This window comes from Neolamprologus brichardi, chromosome 7, assembly GCF_056152115.1.
Source record: "Neolamprologus brichardi isolate AB-2024 chromosome 7, ASM5615211v1, whole genome shotgun sequence".
Lineage (NCBI taxonomy): Eukaryota > Metazoa > Chordata > Actinopteri > Cichliformes > Cichlidae > Neolamprologus > Neolamprologus brichardi.
The window spans coordinates 5639421-5657168 of NC_142110.1; the positions used below are offsets into that span (position 1 = coordinate 5639421).

At 41.3% G+C, this 17748-nt stretch overlaps 1 protein-coding gene and 1 pseudogene across 1 annotated transcript; one reads left to right on the top strand and one right to left on the bottom strand.

The window, feature by feature from the left end:
- Positions 1-574: 574 nt before the first annotated feature.
- Positions 575-12762, top strand: tmem86a (transmembrane protein 86A). The gene is made up of 3 exons (XM_006789576.2): positions 575-711; positions 7535-7799; positions 8096-12762. Exons 1-3 carry the CDS (start codon positions 691-693, stop codon positions 8521-8523), a joined length of 714 nt encoding a protein of 237 aa, XP_006789639.1. The 5' UTR covers positions 575-690; the 3' UTR covers positions 8524-12762.
- Positions 12763-15561: 2799 nt separating this feature from the next.
- On the bottom strand, positions 15562-17541 carry LOC148101906 (immunoglobulin-like and fibronectin type III domain-containing protein 1; annotated as a pseudogene).
- Between the last annotated feature and the right edge of the window lie 207 nt (positions 17542-17748).

The window sequence follows — 17748 nt, forward strand, 5'->3', positions numbered from 1 at the left end:
AGGTGGTGTATGAAGCCAGACTTAAGTGAGGTGGTAGGGGTGATAGATGAGTTCAAAGTGTGGGTGAGATTGTGATCTGTAGTGAGAGCAGGGAGCAAGCAACAGTGAAGGTTGACAAGAAAGTAGTGAGGCCTGTCATGGCGTATGGTTTGGAGACAATGACCTTAAAGCAAATTGAAGCAGCGGTTACTGTGATTTGGCACTAAATAAAACTGAATTTAATTGAAATAAAACAAAAAAAAGAGGAGCAAATGCTCTGGCAGAAAAGTGGTTATTAATAGCTTAATAGCTTTCAATTCATCATTCATACAGCAATAATGTTTTCTCATCTCTAACGCTCAATATGATCAATTAACGCTGAACTGTCAATGTGCAATCAAAAACCAAGCTCGACAAATCAAGCTCCATTTCCGTAGAATGTAAATAAAGGCCATCTGCTCCGGTATGTAATAGGGACCCCGACTCCTCCTATCAGGGCGTCGCCTGACGCCTCATCCCGCCCTCTAAGACCAGTCTCTGCACCTATTGGTCAACACTGAAAGGCCTGTCACTGCCTCTCTGATGTCGGACCGCCCACAGGATCGAGGACAAAAACAATCGGCATCTCGCCGTCCTCATAAAACATAAACAAGAAGACTCAAACGAATCAGTGTATCCTTTTTAAGCGGCACGGACAGCACCGAGGGAGAAATGGTTTCTCCAGTAACAGTGGTAAGTACCAGTTTCAAATGGCCATTTAAAACATTCAGGAATAAACAGCGGCTAGTTAAGCTAGTGATACAATAACGAGACTTCCGAAGATAACATCCTTACTGTGTGCATTGTCGACTGCCTCGAGCTGCTATTCAAGCATTTACTGGGGCATTTTCGTTGTTATTCATATCTTGTCATACTTTATCTTGGAAGGCCAGCGCATGCTCTCTGGTTCATTATTTAATTGCCAGTAAATAAGCGCGTCTGCTAAATGAAAAACCGTTCGCTCAGGTGCTCGCGGTAACTCACGCAGCTATCTCATTTTCTCGTCATTAAATAGTGTCCATCTGTATGTTTGTGCAGACACAAGGCAGAAACTTTCTTGTTTCCGTCTAGCCGTTTCCTTTTTTTGGCACAGCAGCGACGCTGCTCGCTGTTCCTTCTCGGTATTGAACGTACACAAATTTCGAAAGGCTATCTCTGACAAAAAAGAAAAAGCTGTCATGCCACGACCTTTTTTGTCTTTTTTTCCCGTTCCTTACCCTCCAGTAACGCATGCGCCGAGCTGTGGTCGATTCTGGCTTTCTTTTCATCTCCCTTGTTGTAGCTGTGCTTTATATAGTTTATTGTTTGGCGTATCTATTGACTCAATAATGGACCTCACCTGGAAATCGTCCATTTTGACAAAAAAAGCTGATAACTACATGAATAATTTAAGCAGGTGGAGCATCATCTTGCTCTAGCAGAGCTGCTATGAAATTTTACCCCCTTTGCTGGGGCCATGAAGGACGGTTCATTGTAAGTTGGCCTGTAGAAAACCCGGGTGTGTAAGCCTGTGTGGAGGAATGCCTGCCATACAGACTAGTTTCCTTAGTGATGAAGATACTGTGCAGGTCCTGGTTTTCCTTTATTTCTATTAGGGTCCCAGCATTGCTGAGAAAAAGATGTATGCTTTTATTCAGGGTCGTTTTTCTGATGCTGAAAAAAGTAAACAGGCGATATTGGTGTGTTAGTGTCTGATAATTGCCAGTACATGTTCAGAAGTAAACGTGATTATTGTCCCACTGGAGGCTGCTATTATTCAGTTATTACTTAGATGCAGTTCAATAGTTCCTGCTTGATTCTTTGGTATGTTTTTTTAAACACAGTACTACACTCAGTTTTACAACAGTGAGCAGAATGTTGTCCTTATAAGGGACTCTATGAACATTTTTAAATCTAGATATGTCAAGGAACCATTCAAACAGGCAGAGCACATGCAGCCTGAAGCCAATCTGTACTGCCCAAAGACTTTGACTCACGTTGCTTGCCTTAACTTGATTTGCTTATTTTTGGCTATATTGATCATCTGTAGAGGCATCAGCACATCCAGTGCCCACAGTGGGGTTTTTTTGTTTTGTTTTGTTTTTTATCAGAAACTGAAGTTTTTACTCTTACGTCAGGAACTCAAGACGTCATACAGTGCAGCAGTAAGGTTGTATTCCTTTCTAGTCTGCATCCCCAAATGTCTTCAAGTCATCTTTGTTGAGCTAAAGCAGCTCAAAGGTGGAAAAAACAGAGTTGTGTGAGGCTTCGTAGAAATAACATCGTCATAAGACTCACATGCCAGCTGTGCAGACTTTAGAGGCGCCATATATCTGTACTTCAAAAGGACGCAATAAAAGAAAGAACAAATTGCCTTTTCTATGGTTTAGGATACGAGGTGCCTTTTAAAGGTCAGTCGATCTGTATTGACTAATCATGCAAATATAGTCAATCATTAACAGTATTATTGTTTAACAGAGGACAGGAGCAGGTGTGTGTAGCTGTTCAGCTTTATATGGTCCTGCACTTTTGCAAACATCCTTTATTTATAATGTGATCATTTAGACAGATAAATGATGACGAAATGATTCATTTTCTTTGCTTCTTAAGTGAGGTATTATGTTCTCCTTTTTTTTTCCTGGCGACAGCCGGCTAATACAGGACTAACAGGCATCACTAATGTCCCTGTCTTCAGTGCTCCCACAGACAAACTGACGCCTCCACGAATAAGAGTGGACTGGTTTACAGTTGAGATGATAGTGTGCTACATAACTCCACCAATTTCAGTCAAGTACAAGAAACTGAACAGGAGAAAAATGCTGATCATCTGAGCAAGAAACCCATTAAAACTGGTATAAAGCAGTTTATGGATTCCCACAAGCGATTATGCTTTCCTGATGGAGAAATTTGTGCAATCACATTTTAATGGGGTGGGGGAATATTACAGCAGTAATTGTTTAGGATATGACAGAAATTAATACTTGAACTCCTGATACGATCATAATCTGGATTCATATCTAAGTCAGCAAAATGAAACTTCTTTTATAGAACACTGTAACAAAATTGAAGCATAATTGTATTAGAAGACTTGAAGGATTATGTTATAAATGTTTCAAATCCAATTTTAGTTATGCCTTTCTCCTTAAAGGATTTTGTTTAGCGTGTACATGCCATGATTGGATGACAAAGAATGAAAAACAAAGCTGAAAAGTATCTCAAACCCAGCATAGAACAGACTAAAGGTTATAGGAATCACTGACTTCCTCCCAACTTCCTTTCCTTTCTTAAGTGCCAAACCAATCATTAGTCTTTTCTGTAGATAGAAATCAAACTGACACTGCCTTATTGAGCCTAGTAAACTGTTTCACTGGACCTTATTTAATAAGATCTAACCGCTATATGTGTAATGAGAATACTTAAAGTCATCCTTGCGTCCCAGGAGTGTAACAGATATGTGGTGTTTTCTTGTGCTCTGTCTTAAAGTAAGACAACCCTGGCTTTTTAAGCAGAATTTTTATATCGGTTAGTCTGGGAGTGTTGCCAGGGCCGTCTCCTTGCCTCGCCACCTATGTGGCCTTAATGTGATAGATAGGTTCACTGTACAAGTACAGCAAAGTGGATAATGGAAAGGAGTGCATTAGTTCCCATTATATACCTAACCCTGGTTTGATGGCAGTGGAAAACAGCATTATACTTGTACCTAGAGGAGACTGATATTAATCTTAAATGTATTGTGAAAGCAGAAAACAAAACTGCTGAAATTTATCTTAATCTTGTCAGAGTGAAAAAGTGGCAGAGCAAGTATTGTTACTTCTCTTTTTGCCATTTTGGTAGGAAGCCTAAATATTCAAAGAAAAATGACTGAAACAACTTTTGTTTTTACAGGATACATCTAACTAAAAGTACTTTATAACGCAAGAATTTGAAGTAATAATCAGGGGTAAATGGCCTGTATTTGTATAGCGCTTTTACTAGTCATCCCTAGGGACCCCAAAGCGCTTTACACACCCAGTCATCCACCCATTCACATACTGGTGGAGGCAGCTACAGTTGTAGCCACAGCTGCCCTGGGGCTGACTGACAGAAGCGAGGCTGCCATATCGCGCCATCGGCCCTTCTGGCCCACACCAGTAGGCAGTAGGTGAAGTGTCTTGCCCAAGGACACAAACTGTCCAAGCCGGGGCTCGAACCGGCAACCTTTCGATTACAAGGCGAACTCCCAACTCTTGAGTCACGATCGGTAATTTTAGTATTGTAATCCAGATGCTGAAGCGGCTTAAGAGGTGAGTTTAAAAGTAAATGTCCAATCTTGGCACACAGACCACTAGGTATCCAGAAGCTCTGTGTGCTAGGTATCTTCATACACTCTGCAATCACATCTTAAGGATATATATAATTAGCTAAAACTTATATTGTGACTATGGAACAATATCAAATAATGTTGTGTATGAAGCTTTAGTACACAGGTGTCGAACTCCAGGCCTCGAGGGCTGGTGTCCTGCAAGTTTTAGATGTGTCCTTGATCCAACACAGCTGATTTAAATCGCTAAATTATCTCCTCAACATGTTTTGAAGTTCTCCTGAGGCCTGGTAATGAACTAATCATTTGATTCAGGTGTGTTGACCCAGGGTGATATCTAAAACCTGCAGGACACCGGCCCTCGAGGCCTGGAGTTCAACACCCCTGCTTTAGTAGGTCTGTAGAGCTCCTGGGAGGATCATATAACACATGTAAGCAGTGGATAAACATATAGCTAACCTACGTCAAACTACCTGAGTGCTAAAACACACTCCTGGCATATCTACCTGATGGAAACCTGTTTCCAAGCAAGGGCTTTCCTGGAGACCATATAATTCAGGAAATTTAGACAGATACATTACTGCCTTTTTCCTCTATTGTCTCGTTCTCAATGGATGTCCTTGCACCACACAAGCCCTTGGAAGTAATGTGTTTGTTACATCCTCCCTGAAGCAGACTATTGAATACATTTAGAAAAATGGTCAAAAGTGCCTTCCTAGTCTGGCATGCTTTCAGGGAACATGCAAATGATCTTCTCAGCATCCTGCTTTTAATACTGGAGAACCCAGGCAATAGTTACTTTGCTGTCCTACTTTTAGCTCAATATGGTCGTGACTGTATGAACTTATGCGTCAGATCCCTGTTGTTTTCCTGCTGGTAGTCTATCAGGTACTCTAGAGTAGGTTTGGGGTCACCTAAACTCGGTCACTTAAACCTCACCCTCTTCTTCCTTCTCCATGTTTCCACGTCCTTGAGCACAGGGAATCGTCTGATCATTAGGGTTTTCCAGTTAATATTGCAGGAGTTTACCTTGCTATATAAGTCACATTCATTCTACTGTTATTGCAAATTGGCACTATACAAATAAAATTGAATTAAAATAAACTGAACACAGTTGATCCTGTACTGTCATTTGATCTGTTAGTTTTTTGAAGAATTGTGCAATTCTGGTCTGTTCCTTTCAGTCTCTCTATCCTACTCCTCCTCTGCTACTACATCCAGCTGCCATCTGAATGGTGGTACACCAGCTCATTCACTGTTTTCTTCCCCTAAGGCTTCTTTATTTGTGCTTCTTCTTATTTTCCTTTCTCTTTGTCCTAGTTGCCTTTTCTTTCCTTTTTTTTTCTCTTTTGAACTTTGCAACCATGCCAGGGCTTTTTTTGTTTGTTTGTTTTTTTACATCATTTTGCTTACCACCGAATATATCAGGGTAGGATGTAAAATAGCCCTTTGGGACATCAAACCAGCAGTTCTTGCCCAGTCTTTTGAAACTTTTCCTTGCTGCACTATGACCCATTGTTCCTCCTCTTCTTCCCGCCTTATTCATATACTCTTCTTCTCTCCTCCAGCAATCTCACCTCTAGTGAACCCACACTCGGTGCCTTTTCCTTCCACCTCACCCACTTTCTTTTTTCTTTTGCCTTTTGATCCCACGGGCCTGCCTCAAAAGTGATTCTCAGAATCACCGGTGGCTCATCATTCCAGGGGTTTTGTGAAACTTTTTCATACTCTGAATTTGTATGTGTGTTGTGTGCCTCATCTATTTGGACAAAAATAAATATGACTGGTAACACAGTTGGAAAGAGGAACTTGAGTGATGATTACACTTCACAGTTCTCAGTAATTTCATATACGAGGAAGAAGGTAAACCAGACGAGAATCATAATTCTCTTTTTACAACATAATAAAATTAGTTGCAAAAAGGAGAAATTTAAAGGTTACTAGGAGTCACAGTTTGGGAGTATTCTCATTTCCTTCGACAGCCTTTTCCCACAAAGTTTGGTTTCAGTGACGTATGGCTGATGGCGAGAAACGAATGGCCACACAAAGTCAGCAGTTTTAAATCTCACTACTTGTTTTTTTCCCTCCTTTATTCACAAATATAATCAGTGTTGGGGAGTAACGGAATACATGTACCGCGGTTACGTATTTAAAATACAAAATATGAGTAACTGTATTCAGTTACAGTTACCGTTTAAAAAGGTGGTATTTAGAATACAGTTACTTTGTTGAAATAAATGGATTACACGGCGGTACTTCCCTGTTTCATATTGTGGCGGGTCAGGACTGTTTGGGTTTGTTTGACAGCTACGTTCTGTTGTTCCAGGTGGAAGCGTTACGGTTGCCATGGTTACAGGGTGACGCTCTCTCTCTGCGTGTTTCCTGGGTGAGAGAGGCCTTTTTGTTGTTGTTGTGCTAAGCTAATAGGCAGAATGCTACAGGTATAGCTCTAAAGAATGTAGCATCATAGGCAGTGTAGTCCGTGCTGCAGGGAGAATGGACTGCCATACACGTTATGTGTCTGTGAGCGAGGGAGGGAGAAAAAGGAAAAGTACGAGCTGTCATCGAGCAAAAACGGGAGCTGGAAGCATGTAAATATAATAATAACCACTGCAGCCAAGAAGAGAGCCTGACGAGCCCAGTTGTAAGTAAGCTATTAAGACTCGACTGTACACCGTGTTCGTGTTTTCCTCCAAAAACAATAAGTTCCGTTGGAGCAGCCTTTCAACGCCTCTCTCTGTCTCTCGCAAGCAAGGTTGACCCAGACAACAAAGTAAAGCTAGTTTTCGGCTACGAGCCCGACACAGAACCCACCGTATTAGCCAGAGGTCCCTTTACTACGGTTCGGAGCCGCGGACCTTCAGTAACAGTAATAAATCACAGCAATAGTACATTCATGTAGTTGTAGACAGCATGATAATATATTAAGTAATCCAAAGTATTCAGAATACGTTACTCTCATTGAGTAACGTAACGGAATACGTTACAGAATACATTTTGGGGCATGTATTCTGTATTCTGTAATGGAATACATTTTAAAAGTAACCTTCCCAACACTGAATATAACACTATGCAGCTCAAACAGAAAATAAGCCCCAACGCCACCTGACACGGGGGCAAAAGGCAGGAGATCAGGTAGGCTTGGGGCTTAAGAGGTTAAGTCGATGATTATAAGAGCATCACGTGTATTTGCAACTATATTTCAGTTATTAATGTAACTATTCATTTTACTTTCAGGTCAAGAGTGAAGGCCCTAAATTGGTGCCATTCTTCAAAGCGACCTGTGTATACTTTGTCCTGTGGCTGCCCACCTCAAGCCCATCTTGGTTCAGCGCCTTGATCAAATGCCTGCCCATCTTCTGCCTGTGGGTGTTTTTGCTGGCTCATGGCTTCACCTTTCTCTGTGCTCACTCCAGTGCCCGCAAGATCTTGGCTGGCCTAATCTTTTCTGCTCTGGGTGATGCCTTTCTCATCTGGCAGGAGCAGGGCTACTTTGTCCATGGTGAGGAAAAGCTCTGCATTTTAACAATTATCTCATCAGATGTAATTCAACCATATAACAATAAATGTCTAGGTGTGTCCATTTAAAAAAAAAAAAAGTCTGTTGTAAACAGCCATCAAATATTAACAGACATAACCCCTGGTTCAGGTTTTATCACCTGACTCCTCCTCCTTCTTGGCCTTTTGAGCCCATTGAAAACATTAATCAGAACCATTAGAAAGACTAAATAAAACTCAATGGAAACAACTTGTATTAAAACCTAATTATGGTTTCATGTATTATTTAATATTCTACAGGCCTTCTGATGTTTGCCATTACCCATATACTCTACTCTTCTGCTTTTGGGATGAAGCCCATTAATGTGCGTGCTGGGCTGGTGATCACTGCTGTATCCTTTCTGTGCTATATCCTGCTGTACCCCTACCTCTCTGGCCCCTTCACCTACTTGGTGGCCGTCTACATCGCCCTAATCGGTTTCATGGGCTGGAGGGCCATCGCAGGTTTGCAGCTGGCGAATGACCTGTGGACCTGGACCAAGTTGTCTGCCTGCCTGGGTGCCGTGCTCTTCATGGTCTCCGACCTCACCATTGCAGTCAACAAGTTCTGCTTCCCGGTGCCCCATTCGCGAGCCATCATCATGGCCACCTACTACGCTGCGCAGATGCTCATAGCACTGTCAGCTGTTGAGTGCCAGGACGTGGAGGTGGCCAGGAAGAGAACATGAGTTGCAGAAATCTCCAAACCATGTGATTATGGACACATCTCACTGCCAGGTTCCCAGCCCCCAGCCTTCATCTCAGTGTGGTGCTCAAACACCGCTGGGCCACTACAGCCTTTGCATCACCCTTCTGCCCCATTAGCGTTGTAATCTCACATGTGTCCTCTAACCAAGAAGATACAGTAGTATTATCTTCTGCCTCACCCGACAACAGTCCTACCTGCCTCCTCTAAAGATAGAACGGCTTTCAACCTAGTTACAAAGGTGATAAGTGCAGTAATATTAACCTGCTATGTAGAGAGTATTACATACTTTTAACTGACTAATGGAAGCATGTCACTGGGCACCTTCAAGGAGTGTGTATGGGAGAGCAATGGGGTCTGTGTGCGTTGATGTATTTGATTTTTACCTCGCTTGGCACACAGTCCTTTCACACACCTCACACTCCCTGCACAGACGTATGCTTTATGTTGTCCAGCATTACTATTTAACATTTAGTTTGTTATTTGTTGTTGTTAAAAAGGGAGTTTTTTTAATACCGACGTATACATATTTTTTTTCCATTCTCTGTTGCTCTGTGTTCCCCTTAATTAAGGGTGCTATTCTAAAAGCTTGTCCAAACCTGTTTTCGTTATCTGCGATCCCCTTGATATTATTTATAACAATCCTGCTCCTCTACACTTTCATAAGTCATCATCGACGTATTTTTTAAAGTATTTTTTCTTCTACGATGTCCTCGAATAACTAGACGCACAGCTTAAAAAATTATAAAAAGTAAACCAATAAGGCTGAAATTCAGGGAGGGAAATTTGGGTGTCAACAAACCAGTGTGTACTGGAAGTTTCATGACTGAACATTTATGTTGGATGGGGAAGAAGTTTAGCTTTCTCCTGAGATTCACACTGCTGTCAGTGTCCCGCTGTCACAAGGAGAACACACTAAATACCATAGACACAGCAGACTACTGCACATTATTACTTGCTGTGTAGTGTGCACCTGCTTCTCCTTTTGGTGTTAAGTCCACCAGGAATTTGTTTTCCCCACCAGCAGCTTTTTAAGAAGCGCAGGTGCAAATGTTACCACGTACACACATCTGACACCCACAGCTCCTGCCGTGTTAGTTATTGGAAAAAGTTCATGGGGCTCTTATTACTAGAATGGATCAGCTGACATGCGCTTATTTGGCCTAATAGCAATGTTATGATGACTGAAAAGAAGGGCTATGTTACAGGATGGAATCTTTTTGTTTATCAACTCTGTGTGTGTCTGTCAGGGCCCTGGGAAAGGGCTCGCTCACTCATAATGAAATGCACACATACATGCACAAAAGTGTGCGCTTTGTCCTTAAGGCAGCCAAAACGAACTGAAAAACCAAAATGGAAAAAAAATGGGGAAGACAAGGGAACTGGCATGTCATGTGAGGAAACAGTTATCCCATTATTCCCAATAATTCCCTCTCACAGGACACTTCATCAGCTTTAATCCTGCAAAATCCACCACAGCTAATCCCTAACAGGCTGGCTCCTATTTTGTCTTTCATCTCTTGCATATTTCTGCTTCTCACCTCTCGTTTGTTTTGTCCCCTGCAAATTTTTTTTATTTTAAAACTAAGTGTCTTACTGAATATTTAAGAATTACACTGCAACTTTTTCTTCAGATGTCTACACTTGCGCGTGTTTTTGAGCGTCTGCATATGTGTGAGAGTGCGTACACTGCTTTTTTTTTTCTTCTTAGCTGTTGCTTGAACGTCTGTGTGTTCTTGTGGCAAATCAGAACCAACTCAAGGCCCGACATGCTGTGAACCAACAGAGTTTCTATGAAGTACACACACTACTGGATATTTTTATTGTATTATCACAATGCTCTTAAAACCATCTTCATGCCCGTCGCCTCTTCAGAACTGCAGCTTTGTAACAGACTGCAGATCTACTGTCAGTTAAGAACTTTAGGCAAGTGTTTTAATAGTGACAATTTCCATTGCTGGACATGCCTCCTGTTTATATGCTGGTGGAGAAAAATTTAAATTATTAATCACTGTTAAACATGACAGTGGAACATATTTAGCGCAATAGTTTAATAATGAAACTCTCAGATGTGATGCTGTATATATGTTGTTTATGAAGCAACCGTGGAAAATTACAAGCCCATGTTATGGGTTTCTTCTGCTGGGTCATTGACCCCAACAGCAGTCAGCAGCTACATGCGCACAAAAAGAAAAACCATACCACAAAAAACCCCACACACATTCAAACACTTCAAAAGGTGTTTAGGCATCACCTTAGCCACCATGACAGATCTGCAGGCAGACAATGGTGTTGACTGTCATCAAGGTTTTTATCAAAATCAGTATCACAGTTTTGCTTTGACCGAGAAAGACACTTGGCACAAGTGGCTATTCTTGACTACTGCTTTGCCAGAAAGTTCCTCAATATTCTTTCAGTCTGTCACTGTGCTTGTCAGCACAATGTTTCTGCTTTGTCAGTCAGAAATGTTCCATCAGTCTGGCCGTGTGACCACTTCTGTTGCGTGTTTTAATTTGTCCTCCCAGCACTGCAGACTTTGACTCTGCAGTTCTCTCCCTGTTTTCATCACCGATGGAGCACGTTCTGTCAACAATTAATATCGGCCGCCTTTGTGCTGAAAGCCGTCCACTGAAGCTTGATAGCAGTCTTAAAAGAAAGTGGAGTGCAAGTAGAGATGCTAGCCAACACAGACTCTAGTACATGGCCTCAAGTAAAACCATGCAGGGATGGCAGGACTTAGTCAAGCAGTCTTACTCATCCTTACTATGTGGGCAATTTCTGTGGGCACCTCCTTCTTTGTCCTTTGCTACACAAAGCCTCCTGACTGTTGTTCCTACAGTACAGAGCATTTATTTTTGAGATATTTTTTCTTGGCCAAACCGTTTCTTCTCTAAAGTATCTGCTTTTATTTGATTTGGGCTCCAGAAACCAAGCTTAAATTAATTATAATTCAAAACTGAACTCATTTGACTGAGTGGAACATGTCAACATTGGAGGTTTCTCATGTGTCAAACCAGCTGTTGTTTCACAGGTGACAGAAATCCCCCCCCCCCCCCCCCCCCTCACTGGTGCAGGATTGCTTTTAGCTTTTTCATTGAGGACGGAGGTTATTATTGGGTGATATTGTAGCTTGAATTAGATTAGAAGGTGAAATATGACACAGAGGGGAAGCTGTTAGCTACCACCCTGTTCCCCCACAGATGGCAGGCCAGCAGGCGCATCAGTTTACCTTAGTCTGTCAACGGCCCGTTGTTCAAAGCTTTGTGTGCGCATGTAAAAGGGACCAGAGAGAGCTGTCAGAGGTCTCCTGTGGTTCCACTTGGTCCTCTGAATAGGTTAGCACTTTTCTTTGATTAGAAGTTTTCTTGCTGAATTCTTTTTGCTGTTGTTTCTTGTGATTGTTGATTTGAAGACTTTGCTGCTAATGCACTGTGCTCATGATTCTGAAGTGGGTTGCATTCAAAACAGATAGCTGTAAAGTTTGTGTATTTATCATGCATGACTAGTGGGTTGATGTGACTCCTCCACATCAACACCAATGTGTTGTTTTTTTTTTTACTACAACTGACAGCCCTGCAACATCAGTATGAGCTTAAGAGAAATGTGGAAATAAACATCTTTGTAAAATCACCCCCCTCCCCCTCACCATGTTCTGCACTTTTCTGTACCCAAAGTAAGGCCAGTCGATCTCTCCTTAAACCTAGCAGTGAAAGTGTTATTAACAAAGGATTATTGTGCACTGTATCCTCTAAAGTATATGCTCATTTTTCCTTTCATTTTTTTCTCGAAAAGTTCGTGTTTTGAAAGTGACAAATCAGCATGTGAGAATCATGTGTTTTCTTTAAAAGACATTCATTTTAATTAAAGTGTTACTTACCTTGATGTATAAATCTTTTTTTTAAAGTGTTATCCTTTCATTTGCAGAAAATGAAAACCCAAAATGTTTTGCCTGTCAATGTGGGAAAAGCCAAATTTGTTTCCCACAGATTATTTAATTCTTGTTTTAAGGTCCATCGCAACGCAGAATTTGAATTCCGTTTATTGAAAGAATGTTTCACTTTTCTTTTAATTCGATGACATGCTTTACCTTGTTGTCCTTGAGCTTTTCACTTTATTGTGATTTCTTTCTTTCATGACTGTAGAGATGAAATAGTTTCTTTCCTGTAGTGAAACTGCTATGAATGTGAATAACTATTGGAGAAATAAATGCAATTACAATGCAAGTTCAGCAAAATGTCTCTTTTTTTTTCTTCTTTGTTGTTGTTTTTGTGTTTCCTAGGATCACTGCATTGAAAATGTCAGCAGATGTTTATAACTCTTTGGTTTTTTGTGTTTCTACTGAAGCTGATGGTCCTCTGCAGCTAAAGTGCCATTACAGACAGAATGAACTGGAGGACAACAGAGAGCTCTGTTCTAGTAGCTGCTGTGCAGTATTGTCTGGCCGAGGGAAATGTGCTTTCAACAGCAGTTAACCCTGTGAAAACTCACTCAGAGTTCGACCGACAAGGCTCTCTGTTTCTCTTCCATTTCAGCTTCCTGTTACCTTACCTTGTCTGTATTTTCTTCCTCAACATGCACACAGACATCTTAAGAATTTTGTCCTGCTGAATCCGTGCCAGTTCTCTTCAAATGTGTCCCATTCATTTGCAGCCAAAGTCTTGCCATCAAAGAAGTCCAGTCTTCTAAGAAATAAAGTATCTCTTTTATGGCCCTTATAAAAACAGACTTGGTGCGACACGAAATATACATGAAACTGATGAAATAATGTCACTCCTGAAGAGTGAAGAAAGTTCTTTTTAAAAAAACAAAACAACATAATCACATTAATGAAAATGTGATACAATAAAACATCAAAGAAATCCATTAGAAATGCACAAGAATCAAGTTCCGTTTGAGCGCAGCAGCCTTTAGTTTCTTTGAAATGCCGAGACTAACCATTCAAAGTTTCACTCCACGGTATTTCAACTTTATTGTGGCTTAGCTGAATAGGGGAGAAGCGGAAGGTACCTGTGACGTCAGTATAGTGCCTTTTGGTGCTTAATTGATTTGAACCTGGCAGTCTGACTGCCAGTCCTCTGGTGGGTCTATACAAATGGAGTTGTGGGCGCCAGCAACAGTGACGCAAGGACAGAGAGGGGTTGTAACCCCTCTCTGTCAGGCTGGCAGCTCCTTACCAGACCACACTCAGTCTCAAGCAGCAGCGGTCCGCTCTGAAGCAATGTCTTTTAAAGAGACTGTCAGATATGCAGATTAAAAGTAATCTGGTATTTTTTAAAGCACTGGATTTAAAAGGAATGGATAACGCTGTGGTTAAGTGGACGTTATGGTTGAAAGTAGAATCTGTATAATTACTGTTGGATTCATACACACCCTTTATACAGGCATTGCATTGTAAGGCAATACAGTAAGTTAGCAGTCCTACACATAAAAACCATGCAAGCAGCTGGCATGCAAAGTTGATCACCTGACCTCAAATTGGCTGCAGATTAGTGTCAGTGGCCAAAAGACACAAAAAACAAACAAACCTCAAAACAAAAGACAACCAAAAACGAAGAAGTGAAAACGGATCCGTGCAGATTGTCCTAAAAACGTAGTTGTACCTGAGGCCCTGTAGCACTTTGAGGTAAACAAGTTTTTGTTTGAAATACATCTTGAGGCAACTTTGATTTTTATGTTTTTTTAAAGCACAGTCCAATACACCAAGCAATGCTGGGTGTGCAAGAAAAGAAAGATATCTGACGACGGCTCCAGCCTGCCTTCAAGCACAGGTCATTGTAATTACACGATACAGATCCGCAAAGTAAGCTATGGGGATAAGTGAGCTTTAAATTGTGGCCTTTTGCATAATTGGCAGAAAACTATTTTCATACTATTGTCTGTTGTGGATGTGGTGCAACGTGTACCGTGAATTAACTTGGTTTAGTTTGAATCTTAAGGTCACACAAAAACTAGAGCAACAAACTGGAGTTTTTTTAATAGGTGGCCTGATGCAGAGTCCTGTGAAACAAGCTATTCTGGAAGAACTTGACACCTATAAGGAGGGGAAAAATTTTTTTTTTTCTATTCTTTTCTTTCTTTCTTATTTTTAAGACAGAAAAGCATTTGTGAGCTAAAGATAAAAGACAATCTCTCTGGCTGAATGAGCTGACTAATGAGGAGCAACCCCCAAACATACCAAACATTTAGCCACTCCTGAAGGAAGAGTGAGAGTCTGACCTCTAGTGTTTGTTAAAGGTATTACCAGAATTGAAAAAAATGAAAACAGAAAAGGGTAACTATAGAAGACTCCTTACAAAATAAGCATCTCTTTGTTTTTCTGATTAGTCAGGAAGCTCTCCAGCAGACCCTTGTCATCTTTATCTGAAAGTCACAACATATAGATCAGGTAATATCATTATAAATTATTAATTATTTCACTCTCCACCCTCTCTCATTGTAGAACCTACCATACACTACTAGGTTACAGGTACACTTGACCATCCCCAGAGGGTTTTCCAGCACCAGAGTGTATTCTACATTGTCTTGAGCACCACAAGTGGGGATGACTAGAGTACACACTCCATTAACTGTGCCAAAAGTGAGTGGAATCAGAGATCATGGATTCCCCTTGATACCAGCAAGCCTTGTGGGCAACAGAAGTGAACATCTGTGTGTACAAAGATTGTACGCACAGATGTTTTAAATTTTGCTTCACATATATTATGGTTGCTGACATCAGTAGCCATGTCTTTCATACCAGTGGAGTTGGCAGCCCCTGTTAGGCACAGCTCATGGTGCAGTCATGTCCTCTGAGAACGGCTTAGTCCTTCAGCGGCAGCAGGAAAGTAAGTTTAACATGACTTTGAGGTAATGCATATTCCTTCCCCTGAAGGCTGTTGATGCTGTCTTGGAAACACACAGCAGACATAAATAAATCTGAGTAAAGAGCGTGACTGAGACTTTTACCTTTCTCCTTGGCGATGATGAAAGGTTGCTTTGAATCAAAGGGATTCTGTCACCGACTGAATTCTGTGCAGTGACCCTAAAAATAGTACTTCCTTCCTGGAAGCAGTCCAGTAACAGTGTACTTGCTAATGAAAACACACTCGGTCACAGTAAACCAGGAAGCTGTACATAATGTGTACATATTGTGAGAACAAGAGGAAGAAATTACTGTAAATTTCTCTTGACAGATCTGGAAGTTTGTATAAAGCTATAAAAACAGCAAAAATGGATCTGAAGTGACTTTTTGTTACAGAATACAATCATTAAAGAAGGACAAAGTGGGGAGTAAATAACGAAGCATTCGTCACTTACCTATAACCTTGACATGGACTTCATAGTGAGCCTCTCCATAGTTATTCTTCAGGAGAACAGATGCCAGAGTCAAGTTGCTGAGTGGAAGAAATGAATGACTGGGAGTGATTCTTGGTGTTTGTGATGACCTGTCTTCCTGTGGTGAGAATGCCATCTTGGATATAAATGTGTCTGACTGGATGTTTGTGGTTTGTGTTTCGAGGTACAGTTATTACATCCTCCTGAAGAGAAAGACAACTGTTAAATATTAGCCACTTTATTTCACTGATGAAGTCTTACAGTGAAGCTGAAGTCAAGGCAAATTGCCTTTCCAGCTTGGAAAACCACACGATTATGGCCAATACACCTTTCGCTAGCTCAGTGGGCTCCCCAACCCCTATTTCATTGACAGCTCGGACACGGAAGTGGTACCTCATCTGCTCCTGAAGTCCCACCACTGTGAAGGCAGTACAGGAGACGGGAATCTTAGTGGCTTTCCTCCACGTCTTAGCATTTCCTTGATGGGCTCGTCTCCTTGGCATGGAGGAGTCCACTTTAGAGAAATGGAGGAGTTTGTGGAATCAGATACATTCAGGTTCCTCACTAGGCCGGGAGCTGCTTCAGGGGAAAATTAAATTTGTATACTGTTGAATAAATCAAATATTTAGGTACAGAAATAAAAGCTGAACATAAACTCCACATAAAGTGAATTACTCTGTTTTTTTAAATGGCCAACAGGGGCATAAAAAAAGCGAAACCATACATTAGAAATGGCAAAACTTTACACTTAATTTTTGATCTGAGTAAACATTTTCCAAATCACTGGATAAGTTGCTAATTTCAAGTTTTTTTTTTAATACAGCATGGTATTCATTTAGAGTAAAATAGGTGATAAAGCAAATGACTAAGTGGTTAAGACACAAATTCAAAACTCAAAGCTTCAATATGGGAGCCTACACACCGACGGGCTCCATCCTGCTGATTCAGGAAAGAAAATAAACAACACACTGTGAGGGGAAGACGTACGTGCTGGACTTTTAGCCAGCATGAGATTAGAAACGTTGCTGGGAGTGCCTGCAGCAGCCCTGTTTACACTAGTCACTCATACCCCATATCTTCCACCGATTCATACACCATGAAGTTGGTTTCTAGAAACAGTAATAAAGGCTTGAATGTGATAGATGTGAATGTAGCATCAGTAAGGAACCTTGGAGTCAGAAGTTTTTAGATAAAATGCTAAAATGGGCACTTCGGCTTGTAACAGTACCACTGATTTCAATAAAAAATTTGCAGTGACGCATGAGATAGCTTGGCTTGGCACGCTGCTCCAAGCCTGACCAGTGAGTAGCTCCTTATGGATTTGCAGCCTTTATTTCTCCTCAGTTCACAGATGTAGCCGTGAACGGAAGCTCCTCCATCACTGGCTGGAGGACTCCAACTCACTGTCATGGTGTTCTTAGTTAAATTAGACACATGATGCTGCGATGCTGTACCTGGAGGCTCTGGATAAGTGGATTTTAAACAGGTGTCAATAGACATCTCAAATCCAGGATATGAAACTTTTAGCATGGCAATGAAGTGGAACTGCAGTGAACTGTAAACCATAAAGCATTTCCCTTTACCTTTCACCTCCAGTTGGACCTATTTGGGCTGATTTTGATCATGATTAGTGCTCACCTATGGGCTCTCCACCACGGACCTCCTCTGTCTCCAGAGGGTCACTCATTCCCTCTTCATTGATGGCTCTGATGCATGCTAGTATGCATGGCCCTCCTCCACTTTGTCATCAGTGAAGGCATTAATGCTGCTATCCACTTCTCCAACCCTGTTCCAGGACCTCTTGCCTACCATACAGCAATCGATCACAAAACTGGTGACCTGCTTACCCCCGTTGTCACTCCGAGCCTTCCATTATATCTTGATACACTTCTCT

Coding starts and splice junctions, on each gene's coding strand:
- tmem86a (XM_006789576.2), top strand. CDS start 691: ATGGTTTCTCCAGTAACAGTG. Junction 712..7,534: donor TGGTTTCTCCAGTAACAGTG/GTAAGTACCAGT, acceptor TTTTACTTTCAG/GTCAAGAGTGAAGGCCCTAA. Junction 7,800..8,095: donor GCAGGGCTACTTTGTCCATG/GTGAGGAAAAGC, acceptor AATATTCTACAG/GCCTTCTGATGTTTGCCATT.